The 15,295-nt window shown below is 43.0% G+C and overlaps 1 protein-coding gene across 2 annotated transcripts; it reads left to right on the top strand.

The window, feature by feature from the left end:
- The first annotated feature begins 1,576 nt into the window (after positions 1-1,576).
- On the top strand, positions 1,577-13,869 carry LOC106611760 (atlastin-3). Of its 2 annotated transcripts, none has more exons than XM_014212306.3 (14): positions 1,577-1,708; positions 7,878-8,087; positions 8,923-9,057; positions 9,215-9,319; positions 9,405-9,455; positions 11,433-11,489; positions 11,675-11,767; positions 11,899-12,037; positions 12,119-12,246; positions 12,331-12,387; positions 12,560-12,631; positions 12,754-12,945; positions 13,083-13,322; positions 13,523-13,869. In XM_014212306.3, exons 2-14 carry the CDS (start codon positions 7,884-7,886, stop codon positions 13,580-13,582), a joined length of 1,533 nt encoding a protein of 510 aa, XP_014067781.1. In that variant the 5' UTR covers positions 1,577-1,708; positions 7,878-7,883; the 3' UTR covers positions 13,583-13,869. The 2 variants fall into 2 exon arrangements, with proteins under 2 accessions (XP_014067781.1, XP_014067780.1); XM_014212305.3 differs by having other exon boundaries at positions 8,920-9,057.
- Positions 13,870-15,295: the final 1,426 nt, after the last annotated feature.

The following is a 15,295-nucleotide window of genomic DNA, read 5'->3' as shown; positions in this document are numbered from 1 at the left end:
CAAGATTATCATCACTAGCTAAATGCTTGAATCGAACTTACAAACAAATATTTTCCGAGGCTGAAGCGTGACAAGAAATAACTACACTGAAAGACCTGCACCGTAGAGTTGTTTTTAGCTGCTTCTATGGGTGCAGAACGAATTCTCTACTTCCTGTTTGCGTACAGTCTTTCTAAGTACCAGAAAGCTCCACTAGGTGGCGAATAACACCATGTAACACAATGAAAATCCATCTTAACCATTGTAATAAAATTATCTGTTACCTTCTAACAGCATGGCAGCACAGTCCCACTAAGCGCAAACCAGATGGGATTGCTGCAGAATGCTGTGGTAGCCATGCTGGTTAAGTGTGCCTTGAATCGTAAATAAATCACAGACAGTATCACCAGCAAAGCACCCCCACACCATAACACCTCCTCCTCCATGCTTTACAGTGGGAAATACACATGCGGAGATCATCTTTTCCCCCACACCGCGTTTCACAAAGACACGGAGGTTGGAACCAAAAATCTCCAATTTGGACTCCAGACTAAAGGACACATTTCCACCGGTCAAATGTCCATTGCTCGTGTTCCTTGGCCCAAGCAAGTCTTCTTCTTATTGGTGTCCTTCAGTAGTGGTTTCTTTGCAGCAATTTGACCATGAAGGCCTGATTCACACAGTCTCCTCTGAACAGTTGATATTGAGATGTGTCTGTTACTTGAACTCTGTGAAGCATTTATGTGGGCTGTAATTTCTGAGGCTGGTAACTCTAATGAACTTATCCTGTGCAGCAGAGGCAACTCTGGGTCTTCCTTTCCTGTTGTGGTCCTCATGAGAGCTAGTTTATCATAGCGCTTGATGTTTTTTTTGACTGCACTTGAAGAAACTTTCAAAGTTCTTGACATTTTCCGTATTGACTGACCTTCATGTCTTAAAGTGATGATGGACTTTCGTTTCGCTTTGCTTATTTGAGCTTTTCTTGCCATAATATGGACTTAGTCTTTTACCAAACAGGGCTATCTTCTGTATACCACATCTACCTTGTCACAACAAAAATAAATCCCACAAAATAACTTTTAACAAGGCACACCTGTTAATTGAAATGCATTCCAGGTGACTACCTCATGAAGCTGGTTGAGAGAATGCCAAGAGTGTGCAAAGCTGTCATCAAGGCAAAGGGTGGCTATTTGAAGTCTCAAATATAAAATATATTTTGATTTGTTTAGCACTTTTTTGGTTACTACATGATTCCATATGTGTTATTTCATAGGTTTGATGTATTAACTATTATTCTACAATGTAGAAAATAGAAAAAAAATTAAGAAAAACCCTGGAATGAATAGGTGTTCTAAAACTTTTGACCAGTAGTAAGTTTAGAGAGCAAGTGTACAAAATTAAATTATAATGTGCTAACCCCATTCATGTTCGTTATGGACATAAATGGGTTTAGCACATTCTGTAGATTCCGCATTAGTAGCCCTCCATTAAAATCTACATTAGCCATCAGCACAAGGGTAAGCATGACCGCCTGGAGGATCTCTGTAAATGTAGTTCTAATACTTCAAGACGTAATGGCATTGACAAAACTACAAGCCCTACAGGTCAATTCGACTGCGGACACGGAAGTGAATGAATTCGTAGTTTGAAAAAGTTTTCAGGACAGCAGTATTGTTCATTTTCTGACTCATTGCTTGTGCCGGTGAATTCCTCATTCGGGATACCAAAGGTAAAACAGTGCTATATCTAATAATTTACGACTATTTGGTGAACAGTAAACCTTCGTTTAAATTTGTTATAAAATAATGTTTCTGTAAGCTTTGCTAGCTAACAAGCTTACTGTAGCGTTAGCTAGTTAAGTTCCGCGTGCGGTACACTAAATTACTTTATACTAACAGCTATCTGAAATATTGTAGTGTGCCCTGTGTACTAGATAGAAAAATTATTGCTATTATAATTATAACTAATGCCCCAACTTGCTATGGTATGATAGGGCTACACGGTTGTCTGTAGTGAATTCTGTTGCTGGGCCTTTTATTTGTAGGTAACGTTAACTAGTTACACAGTTGAAAACCTGTTTTCAGTCATGCATTCCTCATGTTACTTAGTCTGTGACTCTGCCTGTCTGACTGTCATGGTAGAGAAAATCATGGCATGTCACTTAATTTGCTTTTTGGCACCACATCTTCAGAGCACCCGTCATTGCTGTTGGCTATGCTGTCTGTAACACTTAAACGGTGTTTTGAGGACAGTAATTTTATTCTGATTTGAAAATCTCTAGTAAGGTGTGACATTGATAAAGTCTCTAGCTAGAGTAGGTTTAATGTTAGTTAATATTGGCCTGGTTGACTTTTCCCCCTTTCAGTATTTAAAAAAAAATGTTATTTCATCTTTATTTAACCAGGTAGGCTAGTTGAGAGAAAGTTCTCATTTACAACTGCAACCTGGCCAAGATAAAGCAAATCAGTTCAACACATACAACAACACAGAGTTACACATGGAATAAACAAACATACAGTCAATAATACAGTAGGAAAAAAAGTATATATACAGTGTGTGCAAATGAGGTAAGATAAGGGAGGTAAGGCAATAAATACGCCATGGTGGCGAAGTAATTACAATATAGCAATTAAACACTGGAATGGTAGATGTGCAGAAGATGAATGTGCAAGTAGAGATATTGGGGTGCAAAGGAGCAAGATAAATAAATACAGTATGGGGATGAGGTAGTTGGATGGGCTATTTACAGATGGGCTATGTACAGGTGCAATGATCTGTGAGCTGCTCTGACAGCTGACAGGTGCTGCTATGGTGACCAGTGAGCTGAGATAAGGCGGGGATTTACCTAGCAAAGACGATGACCTGGAGCCAGTGGGTTTGGCGACGAGTATGAAGCGAGGGCCAGCCAACGAGAGCTTACAGGTCGCAGTGGTGGGTAGTATATGGTGCTTTGGTGACAAAACGGATGGCACTGTGATAGACTGCATCCAATTTGTTGAGTAGGGTATTGGAGGCTATTTTGTAAATGACATCGCCAAAGTCGAGGATCGGTAGGATTGTCAGTTTTACGAGGGTATGTTTGGTAGCATGAGTGAAGGATGCTTTGTTGTGAAATAGGAAGCCGATTCTAGATGTAATTTTGGATTGGAGATGCTTAATGTGAGTCTGGAAGGAGAGTTTACAGTCTAACCAGACACCCAGGTATTTGTAGTTGTCCACGTATTCTAAGTCAGAACCGTCCAGAGTAGTGATGCGGGCAGGTGCGGGCAGCCATCGGTTGAAGAGCATGCATTTATTTTTACTTTCATTTAAGAGCAGTTGGAGGCCACGGAAGGAGAGTTGTATGGTATTGAAGCTCGTCTGGATGTTAGTTAACAGTGTCCAAAAAAGGGCCAGAAGTATACAGAATGGAGTCGTCTGCGTAGAGGTGGATCAGAGAATCACCAGCAGCAAGAGCGACATCATTGACATATACAGAGAAGAGAGTCGGCCCGAGAATTGAACCCTGTGGCACCCCCATAGAGACTGCCAGAGGTCCGGACAACAGGCCCTCTGATTTGATACACTGAACTATGTCTGAGAAGTAGTTGGTGAACCAGGTAATTTGAGAAACCAAGGCTGTTGAGTCTGCCAATAAGAATGTGGTGATTGACAGAGTCGAAATCCTTGGCCAGGTTGATGAATACGGCTGCACAGTAATGTCTCTTATCGATGGCAGTTATGATATCGTTTAGGACCTCGAGCGTGGCTGAGGTGCACCCATGATCAGCTCTGAAACCAGATTGCATAGCGGAGAAGGTACGGTGGGATTCGAAATGGTCGGTAATCTGTTTGAACTTGGCTTTCGAAGACCTTAGAAAGGCAGGGTAGGATAGATATAGGTCTGTAGCAGTTTGGGTCTAGAGTGTCTCCCCCTTTGAAGAGGGGGATGACCGCAGCAGCTTTCCAATCTTTGTGAATCTCAGACTATACGAAAGAGAGGTTGAACAGGGTAGTAATAGGGGTTGCAACAATTCTGGCAGATAATTTTAGAAAGAGAGGGTTCAGATTGTCTAGCCCGGCTGATTTGTAGGGGTCCAGATTTTGCAGCTCTTTCAGAACATCAGCTATCAGGATTTGGGTGAAGGAGAAATGGGGGAGGCTCGGGCAAGTTGCTGTGGGGGGGTGCAGGGCTGTTGACCAGGGTAGGGGTAGCCAGGCGGAAAGCATGGCCAGCTGTAGAAAAATGCTTATTGAAATTCTTAGTTATAGTGGATTTATCGGTGGTGACAGTGTTTCCTAGCCTCAGTGCAGTGGGCAGCTGGGAGGAGGTGCTCTTATTCTCCATGGACTTCAGTGTCCACGAACATTTTAGAGTTTGTGCTACAGGATGCAAATTTCTGCTTGAAAAAGCTAGCCTTAGCTCTCCTAGCTGCCTGTGTATATTGGTTCCTAACTTCCCTGAAAAGTTGCATATCACGGGGGCTATTCAATGCTAATGCAGAACGCCACAGGATGTTTGTGTGCTGGTCAAGGGCAGTCAGGTCTGGAGAGAACCAAGGGCTATATCTGTTCCTTGTTCAAAATTTTTTGAAAGGGGCATGCTTATTTAAGATGGTGAGGAAGGCACTTTTAAAGAATAACCAGGCATCCTCTACTGATGGGATGAGGTCAATATCCTTCCAGGATACCCGGGCCAGGTCGATTTGAAAGGCCTGCTCGCTGAAGTGTTTTAGGGAGCGTTTGACAGTGATGAGGGGTGGTCGTTTGACTGCAGACCCATTACGGATGCAGGCAATGAGGCAGTGATCGCTGAGATCTTAGTTGAAAACAGCAGAGGTGTATTTTGAGGGCAAGTTGGTTAGGATGATATCTATGAGGGTGCCAGTATTTACGGATTTGGCGTTGTAGCTGGTGGGTTCATTGATAATTTGTGTGAGATTGAGGGCATCAAGCTTAGATTGTAGGATGGCCAGGGTGTTAAGCATGTCCCAGTTTAGGTCACCTAGCAGCACAAGCTCTGAAGATAGATGGGGGGGCAATCAATTCACATATGGTGTCCAGGGCACAGCTGGGGGCTGAAGGTGGTCTATAGCAAGCGGCAACGATGAGAGACTTGTTTCTGGAAAGGTGGATTTTTAAAAGTAGAAGCTATAATTGTTTGGGTACCGATCTGGATAGTATGACAGAACTCTGCAGGCTATCTCTGCAGTAGATTGCAACACCGCCCCCTTTGGCAGTTCTATCTTATCGGAAAATGTTATAGTTAGGGATGGAAATTTCAGGGGTTTTGATGGTCTTCCTAACCTAGGATTCAGACACGGCTAGGACATCCGGGTTGGCAGAGTGTGCTAAAGCAGTGAATAAAACAAACTTAGGGAGGAGGCTTCTAATGTTAACATGCATGAAACCAAGGCTTTTACGGTTACAGAATTCAACAAATGAGAGCACCTGGGGAGTAGGAGTGGAGCTAGGCACTGCAGGGCCTGGATTAACCTCTACATCACCAGAGGAGAAGTAGAATAAGGGTACAGCTAAAGGCTGTAAGAACTGGTTGTCTAGTACGTTCTGAACAGAGAGAAAAAGGAGCAGGTTTCTGGGCGCGATAGAATAGATTCAAGGCATAATGTACAGAACAGACAAAGGTATGGTAGGATGTGAATACAGTGGAGGTAAACCTAGGCATTGAGTAATGATGATATAGATATTGTCTCTGGAAACATCATTTACACCAGGTGATGTCACCGTGTGTGTGGGGGGTGGAACTAAAGGGTTGGCTAAGGCATATTGAGCTGCGCTAGAGGCTATACAGTGAAATATTAGGGAGAGGCATGCGTAGCTGAGTGATCTTAGGGGTCCAGTGAGTAGTGAGGCTGGCTGGAGACACGGCGATTCAGACAGCTAGCGGGCCGGGGCTAGCATAAGGGCCTTAGAGGGACGTTGCGACGGAGGAAGTCTGTTATAGCCTCCTCGTGCGGCGCCTCCTCGATTAGTAGGGTTCCGTGTGGTAAAGGGGTCCAGTCCAATTGACAAAATGGGTATAGTGGCCCAAGAAATTCAGCTAACAGTCCGATATGCTCTAGACAGCTAGCGGGCCACGGCTAGCAAGCTAGCAGATGGGCATTCAGGGGACTTCGCGACGGAGGGGCCAGTTGAATAACCCCTTGGGCAGATTACGCCGGTAGTCCAGTCGTGAAGGATCGGTGGGGCTTCGTACCGGCAGTAAAAGGGGTCCAGGTATTGTAGCCCAGGAGTGGCTGATGGGCCTCTTCAGCTAGCCGGGAGATGGGCCTACCATGGGCTAGCTCCAGGCTAGTTGGTGCTTGCTTCGGGACAGAGACGTTAGACAGGAGTAGACACACGGATTGCAGCTAGCTAGCTGCGATGATCCAGGTGAAAAGGTTCAGAGCTTGGGGTGGGAATCTGGGGAAATGGAGAGAAAATGGGTCCGGTATGCTCTGGTTTGAATCGCGTTGTGCACACTGGCAAGAGTTTTCCGAGCTAAAGGTTAGCTGATGACCGCTAGCAGTGGTTAGCTGACTACTAGCTAGTAGTTAGGGGTTCTGATTCAGAAGTAAGGAAAAATACTGTAGAAAAAAGCAGATCCACACCACATTGGGTGAGGCGGGTTGCAGGAGAGTATTTTGAAGTTGATGTTTTAAAAAATCTATGCAAAGAAAAAATATATAAAATATATATACATGGGACACGACAAAGACATCTGACTGCTACGCCATCTTGGTTATACAATAATGGTTCCCATCTTGCCGTGGGCATGGGCGGCGACTAGCAATGCAACAAAGATCTTTGTTGAGAGGGTTAAAGGAATCTGCATGGATGTGGAGCATGCACTAGCCGGCAGCTGGGTTGATGCATCACACATTCTTAGACACAGTCCTGCACAGAGCCCAACATTGTCTAATGATGAAAGCTTATCTGTGCATAAACTATGAATCATTTCTCACTGGACACTGGGTTCTCCTCAGAAAAAACAAAAATTTTCAACATTACTGTGCTTTTCATAGGCCTCAGTTTGAGCTTGAATTGTTTATACAGGGAGTATGTAATGGGTAGCCTGACGACACACTCAATTCTTCAGATGCTCTGTCGTTCGCTACATACTTTAGTCTGAGACTGCCATCATTGAAGTCGTTTATGGTGAGGGGTGTTGTAGGAAAGTCATCAGCGATTGGATCGTCTCTAACCAATCAGAGTATCAAAGCCAATTACAAACCCATCGGTTTCTGGACCAATCAGACAGCCCCGAATGTGTTTGCATTCTGTGAAGTGTCGGTGATGTACTCGGATCAAGAATTGGCAGATTCGAATATGCTGAGCCGAGGGGCATCGGTCTATGGTCCATGACGGGAACGGGCAAAAGCGATGAGTCATGTTGTCAACAAGGCAGCATGGTCCAGAAACATACATCTCTTTTCCATAAAATATGTTAGAATTTTCAATCACTTTTGCATGTGAAAACACAGAATCCTACTTCTTACTCCACGTGCTTAATTACGTCACTTTCGTTTTGAGCCGACTTCACTGTGGGCTTTGAACAGGGCACCTGGCTCACGCCCGGGAGGCAGCCCGCTTCCAAAACAAATGCAAATAACTTCAACCTGGTGCAAAACACACCTACCTGGGCGCCCGCACCAGTTTAATCTAATCCCCTCACTCATTGCTGGGAAGAAACGAATGTCTGTGGGTGTAGCGTTTAGTCGGAGGAAGGAGTCTGGATAGCCAGGCGATGTAATGGGAAGGAAGTCACCAAAGTTGTAACACCGATTAGTTATACAGTATTATCAGTTTTGATAATAGCTTGATGTGAGGCAGGCCTAAATCTAACCTACTCTAACATTTCACGCCTCAGATTTGCACCATCATTAATGTCAAAATCTTGTGTGTCTCTTCACCCACAGGGAACGATGGGGAGTGAGCCAGGCCCAGTCCAGATTGTGACAGTTTGCAAGGAGGATCACTCCTTTGCCTTGGACACAGAGGCTCTGGGACGGGTTCTGCTGGCACCGGAGGTCCGGGACAAACATGTGGTGGTGCTCTCAGTGGCTGGGGCCTTCCGGAAAGGCAAGAGCTTCATTCTGGACTTCATGCTCCGCTACATGTACAGGAAGGTCAGTGTTTCTGAAATTAGAACATACACACCCATGGTCCTAAGCTTTGTTCAAAGTTCAATATTTCATTAGTTTTATATCACATACAGGTAACTAACTGTATGTTATACCTGTGAGATGTGTGTTATACCTGTGCTCCTTGTACCCTGCAGGCCTGTTAGACTGTCTGTTTCTGTCTGAGGGACTCTATATTCCTGCAGACATACAGTTAATGCCAAAATAAAGGAAACACTGGAATAAATGAGGGATACAAAGTATATATTGAAAGCAGGTGCTTCCACACAGGTGTGGTTCCTGAGTTAATTAAGCAATTAACATCCCATCATGCATTGGGTCATGTCTAAAAATGCTGGGCAGGCCATTATTTTGGCTACGTACCCATAGGCTGACAATGCCCCATCAACAGGGCACTAGTGTTCACTGAATGGTTTGACGAGCATGAAAACGATGTAAACCATATGCCCTAGGCCGTCTCGGTCACCAGATCTCAACCCAATTGAACACTTATGGGAGATTCTGGAGCGGCGCCTGAGACCGGGTATTCCACCACCAACAAAACACCAAATGATGGAATTTCTTGTGGAAGATTAGTGTCGCATCCCTCCAATAGAGTCCCAGACACTTGTAGAATCTATGCCAAGCTGCATTGAAGCAGTTATGTGTCGTTGTGGCCCAATGCCCTATTAAGACACTTTATGTTGGTGTTTCCTTTATTTACAGTTACCTGTATCTCTCCCTTGACCTGAATTGTTTCATGATGTCAGACTTATTCCCAGGGCTGCTGCCAAGTCAGACCAGTCAGTAATGTGTAGTAACGTCTGTGTTCCTCCAGAAGCATGGTGAGGAGTGGCTGGGCCAGGACGATGAGCCCCTGACTGGGTTCAAATGGAGGGGGGGCTCAGAGCCAGAGACCACCGGCATCCAGCTGTGGAGTGAGGTCTTCCTGGTGGAGAAGAGCGATGGAACAGAGGTACTGACTCCAACAGTCAAAACAATGTGCTTAGGAATGATTCTGCCATTGTGCTAGAAAGTTGTTTCGGCACTGGAACTGAAAAGTGTGCAAAGTGTAGTGTTTATGTTATGTATTTGATTGATTGATGGTTGGATTGATTTCTGCCCTCTATAAGGTGGCAGTATTACTGATGGACACCCAGGGTGCATTTGATTACCAGTCAACTGTGAAGGATTGTGCCACAATCTTTGCCCTCAGCACCATGACCAGCTCAATACAGGTGATCTGCTGTGCACTCATGTTATTTGTTATAATTGATGTCAATGTTTATAATATGGTTGTGATTGTTTGTGTGTCTCTTCCAGATCTACAACCTCTCTCAGAACATTCAGGAAGATGATCTGCAGCAGTTGCAGGTCAGTCTTCCTCAGCAGCAGCATGTGTGCCTGGCTAAAGCGACAGACTCTGGCTGACTCTGGCGCTTTGATGTTGTTGGCATGATGCGTCGATTATGAAGGGGACTACTTTTACAGTGGTTGGTTCTTTGTCTCGCTCGCTGAAACCCACACACTGAGAGCTAAAACGACCTTTAACATTGGACAACAGGGAATCCAGACCAACAATGTGTGCCTTGTGTTATCAAATTATATTTGTCACATACACATGTTTAGCAGATGCTTTGCAGATGTAGTGAAATGATTGTGAGTATTTAGGAGCTCGAAGCAGAGCTGCCCTATCTGTCGCCGCCATCTTGCTGCTTGGTCTGGTGTTGGCCAGGCTAGCAACATGTTCCACAACCTGAGAGCGTGGCTCCCCCAGGACACGTAAATTATGGAATTTTAAACACAAGCCTTCAAAGTCATGGAATTTCAGAACATACCTGAAGACAGGGCTCTATATTAACATTTATCATAGACTGTTTGGTTGTTTAGCAAAGAGACCGACATGTGCACAACTGAGGCAAAACAGACTGGTTGGCTTAGGTGGTTGACAACATGCAAACTTTCTTTTCTCTCCAATGTTTGAAAACAAATAAATTTGCACAATGAGCACTTGTCTCAAATAAATCATTATAGTTGTTGGTTAGCTAGCTAGTGAATTTTAGCCATATTAGCATTGGCATGAAATCATTCAAAACACCCCATTACAATACATGGTATTAAGAAAGAGATGAAACTTACTAAAACAAGTCACTTACGATGCCCCACATGGCAGTTTCTTGTCATTGTTGGTAGCTATCTGGCCATCCAGAATCACAACTACTCATGGACTTGAAGCGTGTGCATAGCTTTTGTGACGTCAGCTAACCCATCAAGAGGTAGCACTGGTGCTTCCAACTTAAACAAAGTTAGGAGCACAACATACAATCTAGGAGCACCAGAATATTTTTTTATTTTTTATTGATTGAGATAGAGCAAGAGATCAGTCATTTATTCTTGGCTATGATCATTGATCTTATAAAGAAGCTATCCTTTTCCCTTTCTGTGCCCCCAAATCTTTAGATGTACTGGTAAAGTAACCCGGTTGTTAGCTAGTTAATGAGTTAACATGACTGAACAAGATGTACTGGTAAAGTAACCAGGTTGTTAGCTAGCTAGCTAATGTGGTAACATGACTAAACCAGGTGTAAACAAATGCCTTTGAGTGGTTTTGGAACAGGGTCTAAAAACACTTTTTGGTCCACCAGCCACGTTAGCAGTTAAATGTCCACAACAATGCTTAAAACACATCAGGATAACACTTCTGGTGTTTGGAGGGTATAGTTCCCCTTTAATTTCAGTTGTGCACCTCAAGAGACTGGTGTTTGGCTGGCAGTGTTTCTGTACTGCATCTGTAATAGCAGAGTTTGTGAACCAAAAGACCACCCAAGTGATACAAATCATCACGATATCGTATCATTTTGCCTGATAAGCCTACTTTGCAGTTAACATTTCATTTGTAAAGTTTTATGGGAAAGCATTTAGAAATGACTGTTTCGACATCACTAACTGGCTACACAAAGTGTAGGCACAGGCATTCTCACTTCAGAAATTTGCAAGAAGTACAAATCACTGATGCATTTTTTTTTTTTCACTGTAGTAAAATAATATATTACAACAATTGTTAAATGGGTGATTTAGATTTTTTTCATGGTCGTACTGGTGCTCCCAAAATAAAATGTCAGGTCGCACAGCAATATACCGACCAAAATGGTCGCACTTTAGGGCCCTTCATGAAGGCCACATTATTTACAGTATCTGTTTCTAATAGCAATTATTATTTTCTAATAGCAGTATCTCAAGTTAATTTAGCCATTTTTATTTATGTGTGTGTGTGTGTGTGTGTGTATATATATATATTTCTTTTTTTTCTTGTGCATAATTAATTACACCCTGTGTTCTGTCTTCGTCCAGCTGTTCACAGAGTATGGTCGCCTCGCCATGGATGAAATCTATCTGAAGCCCTTTCAGGTATGTGAACCAAAAGTCTTATAAATATCAAGAAAATGTTGGTTGATCATTTAGGATCTAGACCAATTATCTTGAAGTGCATTTTGACCTTACTCGCAGGCACTTGTTATGGTATGTTTTCTAACGTAAAGTGCCTTGTCTTTACCATACAGTGGTCTCTTTCTATTCTCCCTTTTTCCCCACAGTCTCTGATGTTCCTAATCAGGGATTGGAGCTTTCCCTATGAGTATAAATATGGGCTAAACGGAGGCAGAGAGTTCCTGGATAAACGTCTACAGGTACTAGTCCCTTTTCAGGGTACAAATTGAAGTGCTTTTTGTTGCTTTGCACTGTGTAAGATACAATAGTAAATTCAACCAGGTTCAGTTATGCATTGGTGATAGTAACCAGTATGTGTGATGTTGTGCAGGTGAAGGAGACCCAGCATGAGGAACTACAGACAGTGAGGGAACACATTCATTCCTGCTTCACCTCCATCAACTGTTTCCTGCTACCACATCCTGGGTTGAAGGTGGCCACCAGCCCTGCTTTCAAAGGCCAGCTTAGTGGTATGGCTGCCCCCTTGTCCATCTTGCTAATCCATCTAATGATAACCAATTAACTTGATCTGATTGAACCCTGTGTCTCAGATGTGGCTCCCGAGTTTAAAAAGGAGCTACGCAACCTCATCGCAACACTGCTGCACCCTAACAGCCTGGCTGAGAAAGAGATCAACGGCAACAAAGTCACCTGCAGGGGACTGCTGGAGTTCTTCAAGGTGAGACTGCGTTTAGCCCTCTGAGGTTCCTGCCAGGTTTGTATCATTATGTCATGTTTGACAGTGTAATGTTTATGATTACAGGCATACATCAAGATCTACCAGGGTGAAGACTTGCCACACCCGAAGTCTATGCTGCAGGTACACACCCATTAACCACTTAGGTTTTCTACTTTGAGAGTAAAGTAATATTCCATTGTATTGCTCAACAGAGGAATATAATGCTAATATTGAGGATGTTCATAAGTCTTGAGGTGTTCTTTAATGTCACTAGTCCACTGCCACTAAATGTACAGTATGTCTCTCTCACAAGGCCACAGCAGAGGCCAACAACTTGGCAGCCGTGGCAGCGGCCAAAGACCAGTATTACAAGAACATGGAGAAGGTGGGTTTGTGATGTTGACAAAGAAAGTGAAAGTATTTTTTATCTGATAGAACAATTCCTTTTAACACTCATAAGATCTCACCTTGCATTCTGTTTTCCTCTCTCCCGCTATTGTCCTGAAGGTCTGTGGGGGAGACGTTCCCTATGTGGCTCCTGCCTCTCTGGAGGAGAAGCACCACTTCTTCCTCCAGGAGTCCCTCCATGTCTTCTCCTCCACCAAGAAGATGGGAGGGCAGGAGTTCTGCGACCGCTACCGAGACCAGCTTGAGGCCGAGCTGGTAGAACTGTGGCAGTCTTTCAGTAAGCACAATGAGGTAAGAGTCACACCAGATACATTTGTCAGTAAAAACATTGTATTTTCCATTTTAAATTCACTGATGATAAATTCAAGGTAGAATTATTTAGATCAACATTATAATTAATATGATTTTCTTTTCTTTGTCTTTGAAAGTCAAAGAATGTCTTCAGTGCATTCCGGACGCCCGCAGTGCTTTTTGTCCTTGTGTGCTTCCTGTACGTGCTGTCAGGGCTGTTGCTCTTCATCGGCCTGGCTACAATTGCTTTGATATGTGACTGTGTCTTGGGCCTGGCCATGGTCGCCATGCTCACCTGGAGCTTCATACGCTTTTCGGGAAAATACCGGGGGCTGGGTGGAGTCATCGACCAGACAGCAGGCATCATACTGCAGCAGGTGAGCACATCTTCTGAATTGTGTGTGTGGGCCGATCACATTTGGTGTACAGAGTTTGCAGTTGGACTGTAAAAAAACTAAGCATAGTTATTGTTTGTAAACATTTGTAAGAATCAACATTTTCCACCTTAGAAGTAGTTCAAGTACCCCTGTTTACAGTTTTCATTTAATGCAATTTAATCATGTCCTTTTTCTTTCAGGCCACTGTGGTATTGAACAAGTCGAGGCCAGCTGTGGCTGAGATGAGGAAATCCAGCTAGATGGCCTTGACCCTATTAATCTTAATGCAATACAACATGCGCACAACACAAGCACACATCCCAGCACTAAAGCCTTACCATGCTACCCAATGGAACCAACATACAAGGTGCTGTTACAACACCAACAGATGATTATAATGGCAGTGGGAGGTCAACATGATGCACATTCACCAGCATCTTTTCAATCGCACAATTTTACACTGCATACAAAGGTTATATCAGCGTCTATCTACATAAAGATGAGACCGTAGTCTTACAGAGTATCTGGGGCAAGGTGCATTCTCAGACCCATGGGGTTGTTTATTCCCCTGGACCTGTTTTTAAAATTGACTGACACTGCCATTCTCACACACTTCCCCTCATTTATAAAGACAACCCAGTGATGTTTACGTAGAAACACTAGACCCAAGTATTGTATTATTGGACATGCCATGGATTTGAATGCATCATAATCTATGTATCCTTTGTGACCAATGCTTAGTACTAGGAGGCTGGCCAGGGCGCTTTTAAGTCATGTTAGACTTAAGCAGTGTATCCTCCTGATGCAATTTACCTATGCTGTGCTGTAATGGGGTATACCAGTTATACATGTAGCCAGATCTTTTTTACTTAATGCTGGTCTCTTTATACTGCCCTGTGGCCTTGTGCACATTCCTTCCCATTCCCAGTTTTGCATTATGCACCTTATTTGCTTCCCCTTATCCATGTCAGGTATTCCTTGTACTGCTTTCTCTTCTTTCTTGATACCACGATTGGTGATTCTAAAACACAAGCCCACTTTAAAACACAAGCCCACTTGGCTGTGCAAGTGCTAATGCATTCCACTGTTATCCTTTAATTTTTAAACTGCTTCACTGCTTGTAACTTGACCAAAATGTCATATGGTACATTACTTCTGAACTTGGAAGGTTGGTTAAGAGATGTTAGTTGCACTTGAGAAATAAATGCTCCAAAGATGTTATATGTAAGATTTTTCAAAGGAACTTGTGATCATTTTGAATTTATGGGAACCGTTTTCTTAACTGTTTTGTGTGTAAGCAGGTGATGGGTATTGTGAGGCGCTTCAGTGACCTGTCAGCCAAAAAACTACTTATAAGCATAGAGGTACAATAAAAGGCAAGATACCTCTTCCTCAGAATCCAGATAAATCAACATAGTTCTAGAAGTTCCATTGTACCTGGGATAGGATAAAGTAATCCTTCTAAACCCCCTTAAAAGATTTAGATGCACTATTGTAAAGTGGTTGTTCCACTGGATATTATAAGGTGAATGCACCAATTTGTAAGTCGCTCTGGATAAGAGAGTCTGCTAAATGACTTAAATGTAAATGTAAAATTGTCTCTGACATTTCTTTTGCACATTCCATATCTATGTTCCATTCCATTGTTGAGGAGGCTACAATTGGAGGGATTTTTTCCGCAATTACTATTGCACTCTCCCTCCTCTCAGTACAATTATATTTGAACTCATTCCACAAATAAAAAATATTTTACAGTAGCTGCATGAAATTCATGTTCTTATTATTTCTTAATTTAAAAAAATATATTTTGCAATGGTATTTTGTTGGGCCTTGGTATCTGAAATGTTTTATTTTTTAAGAAAAAGTAATGCTTAAGCCAAATAAAATGCATAAGACCTGTGTAAGCTTGGTTGAGTTCTTGATTAGTTAATCACATATACCGATTTCACTTTGTCATGCCAAAAAATGTTTTT

The sequence above is a fragment of the Salmo salar genome, chromosome 09, assembly GCF_965601325.2.
Source record: "Salmo salar chromosome 09, fSalSal1, whole genome shotgun sequence".
Classification (NCBI taxonomy): Eukaryota; Metazoa; Chordata; class Actinopteri; order Salmoniformes; family Salmonidae; genus Salmo; species Salmo salar.
The sequence above is the reverse complement of the archived record's forward strand: the minus strand, read 5'-3'. Positions and strand labels throughout refer to the sequence as shown.

Excerpts from the sequence above, each read along its gene's own strand:
- LOC106611760 (XM_014212305.3), top strand. The coding sequence starts at position 7,884 with ATGGGGAGTGAGCCAGGCCCAGTCCAGATTGTGACAGTTTGCAAGGAG. Across the intron at positions 9,320-9,404 it reads CCATGACCAGCTCAATACAG|ATCTACAACCTCTCTCAGAA; the intron begins GTGATCTGCTGT and ends TGTCTCTTCCAG. Across the intron at positions 11,768-11,898 it reads TCCTGGATAAACGTCTACAG|GTGAAGGAGACCCAGCATGA; the intron begins GTACTAGTCCCT and ends GATGTTGTGCAG.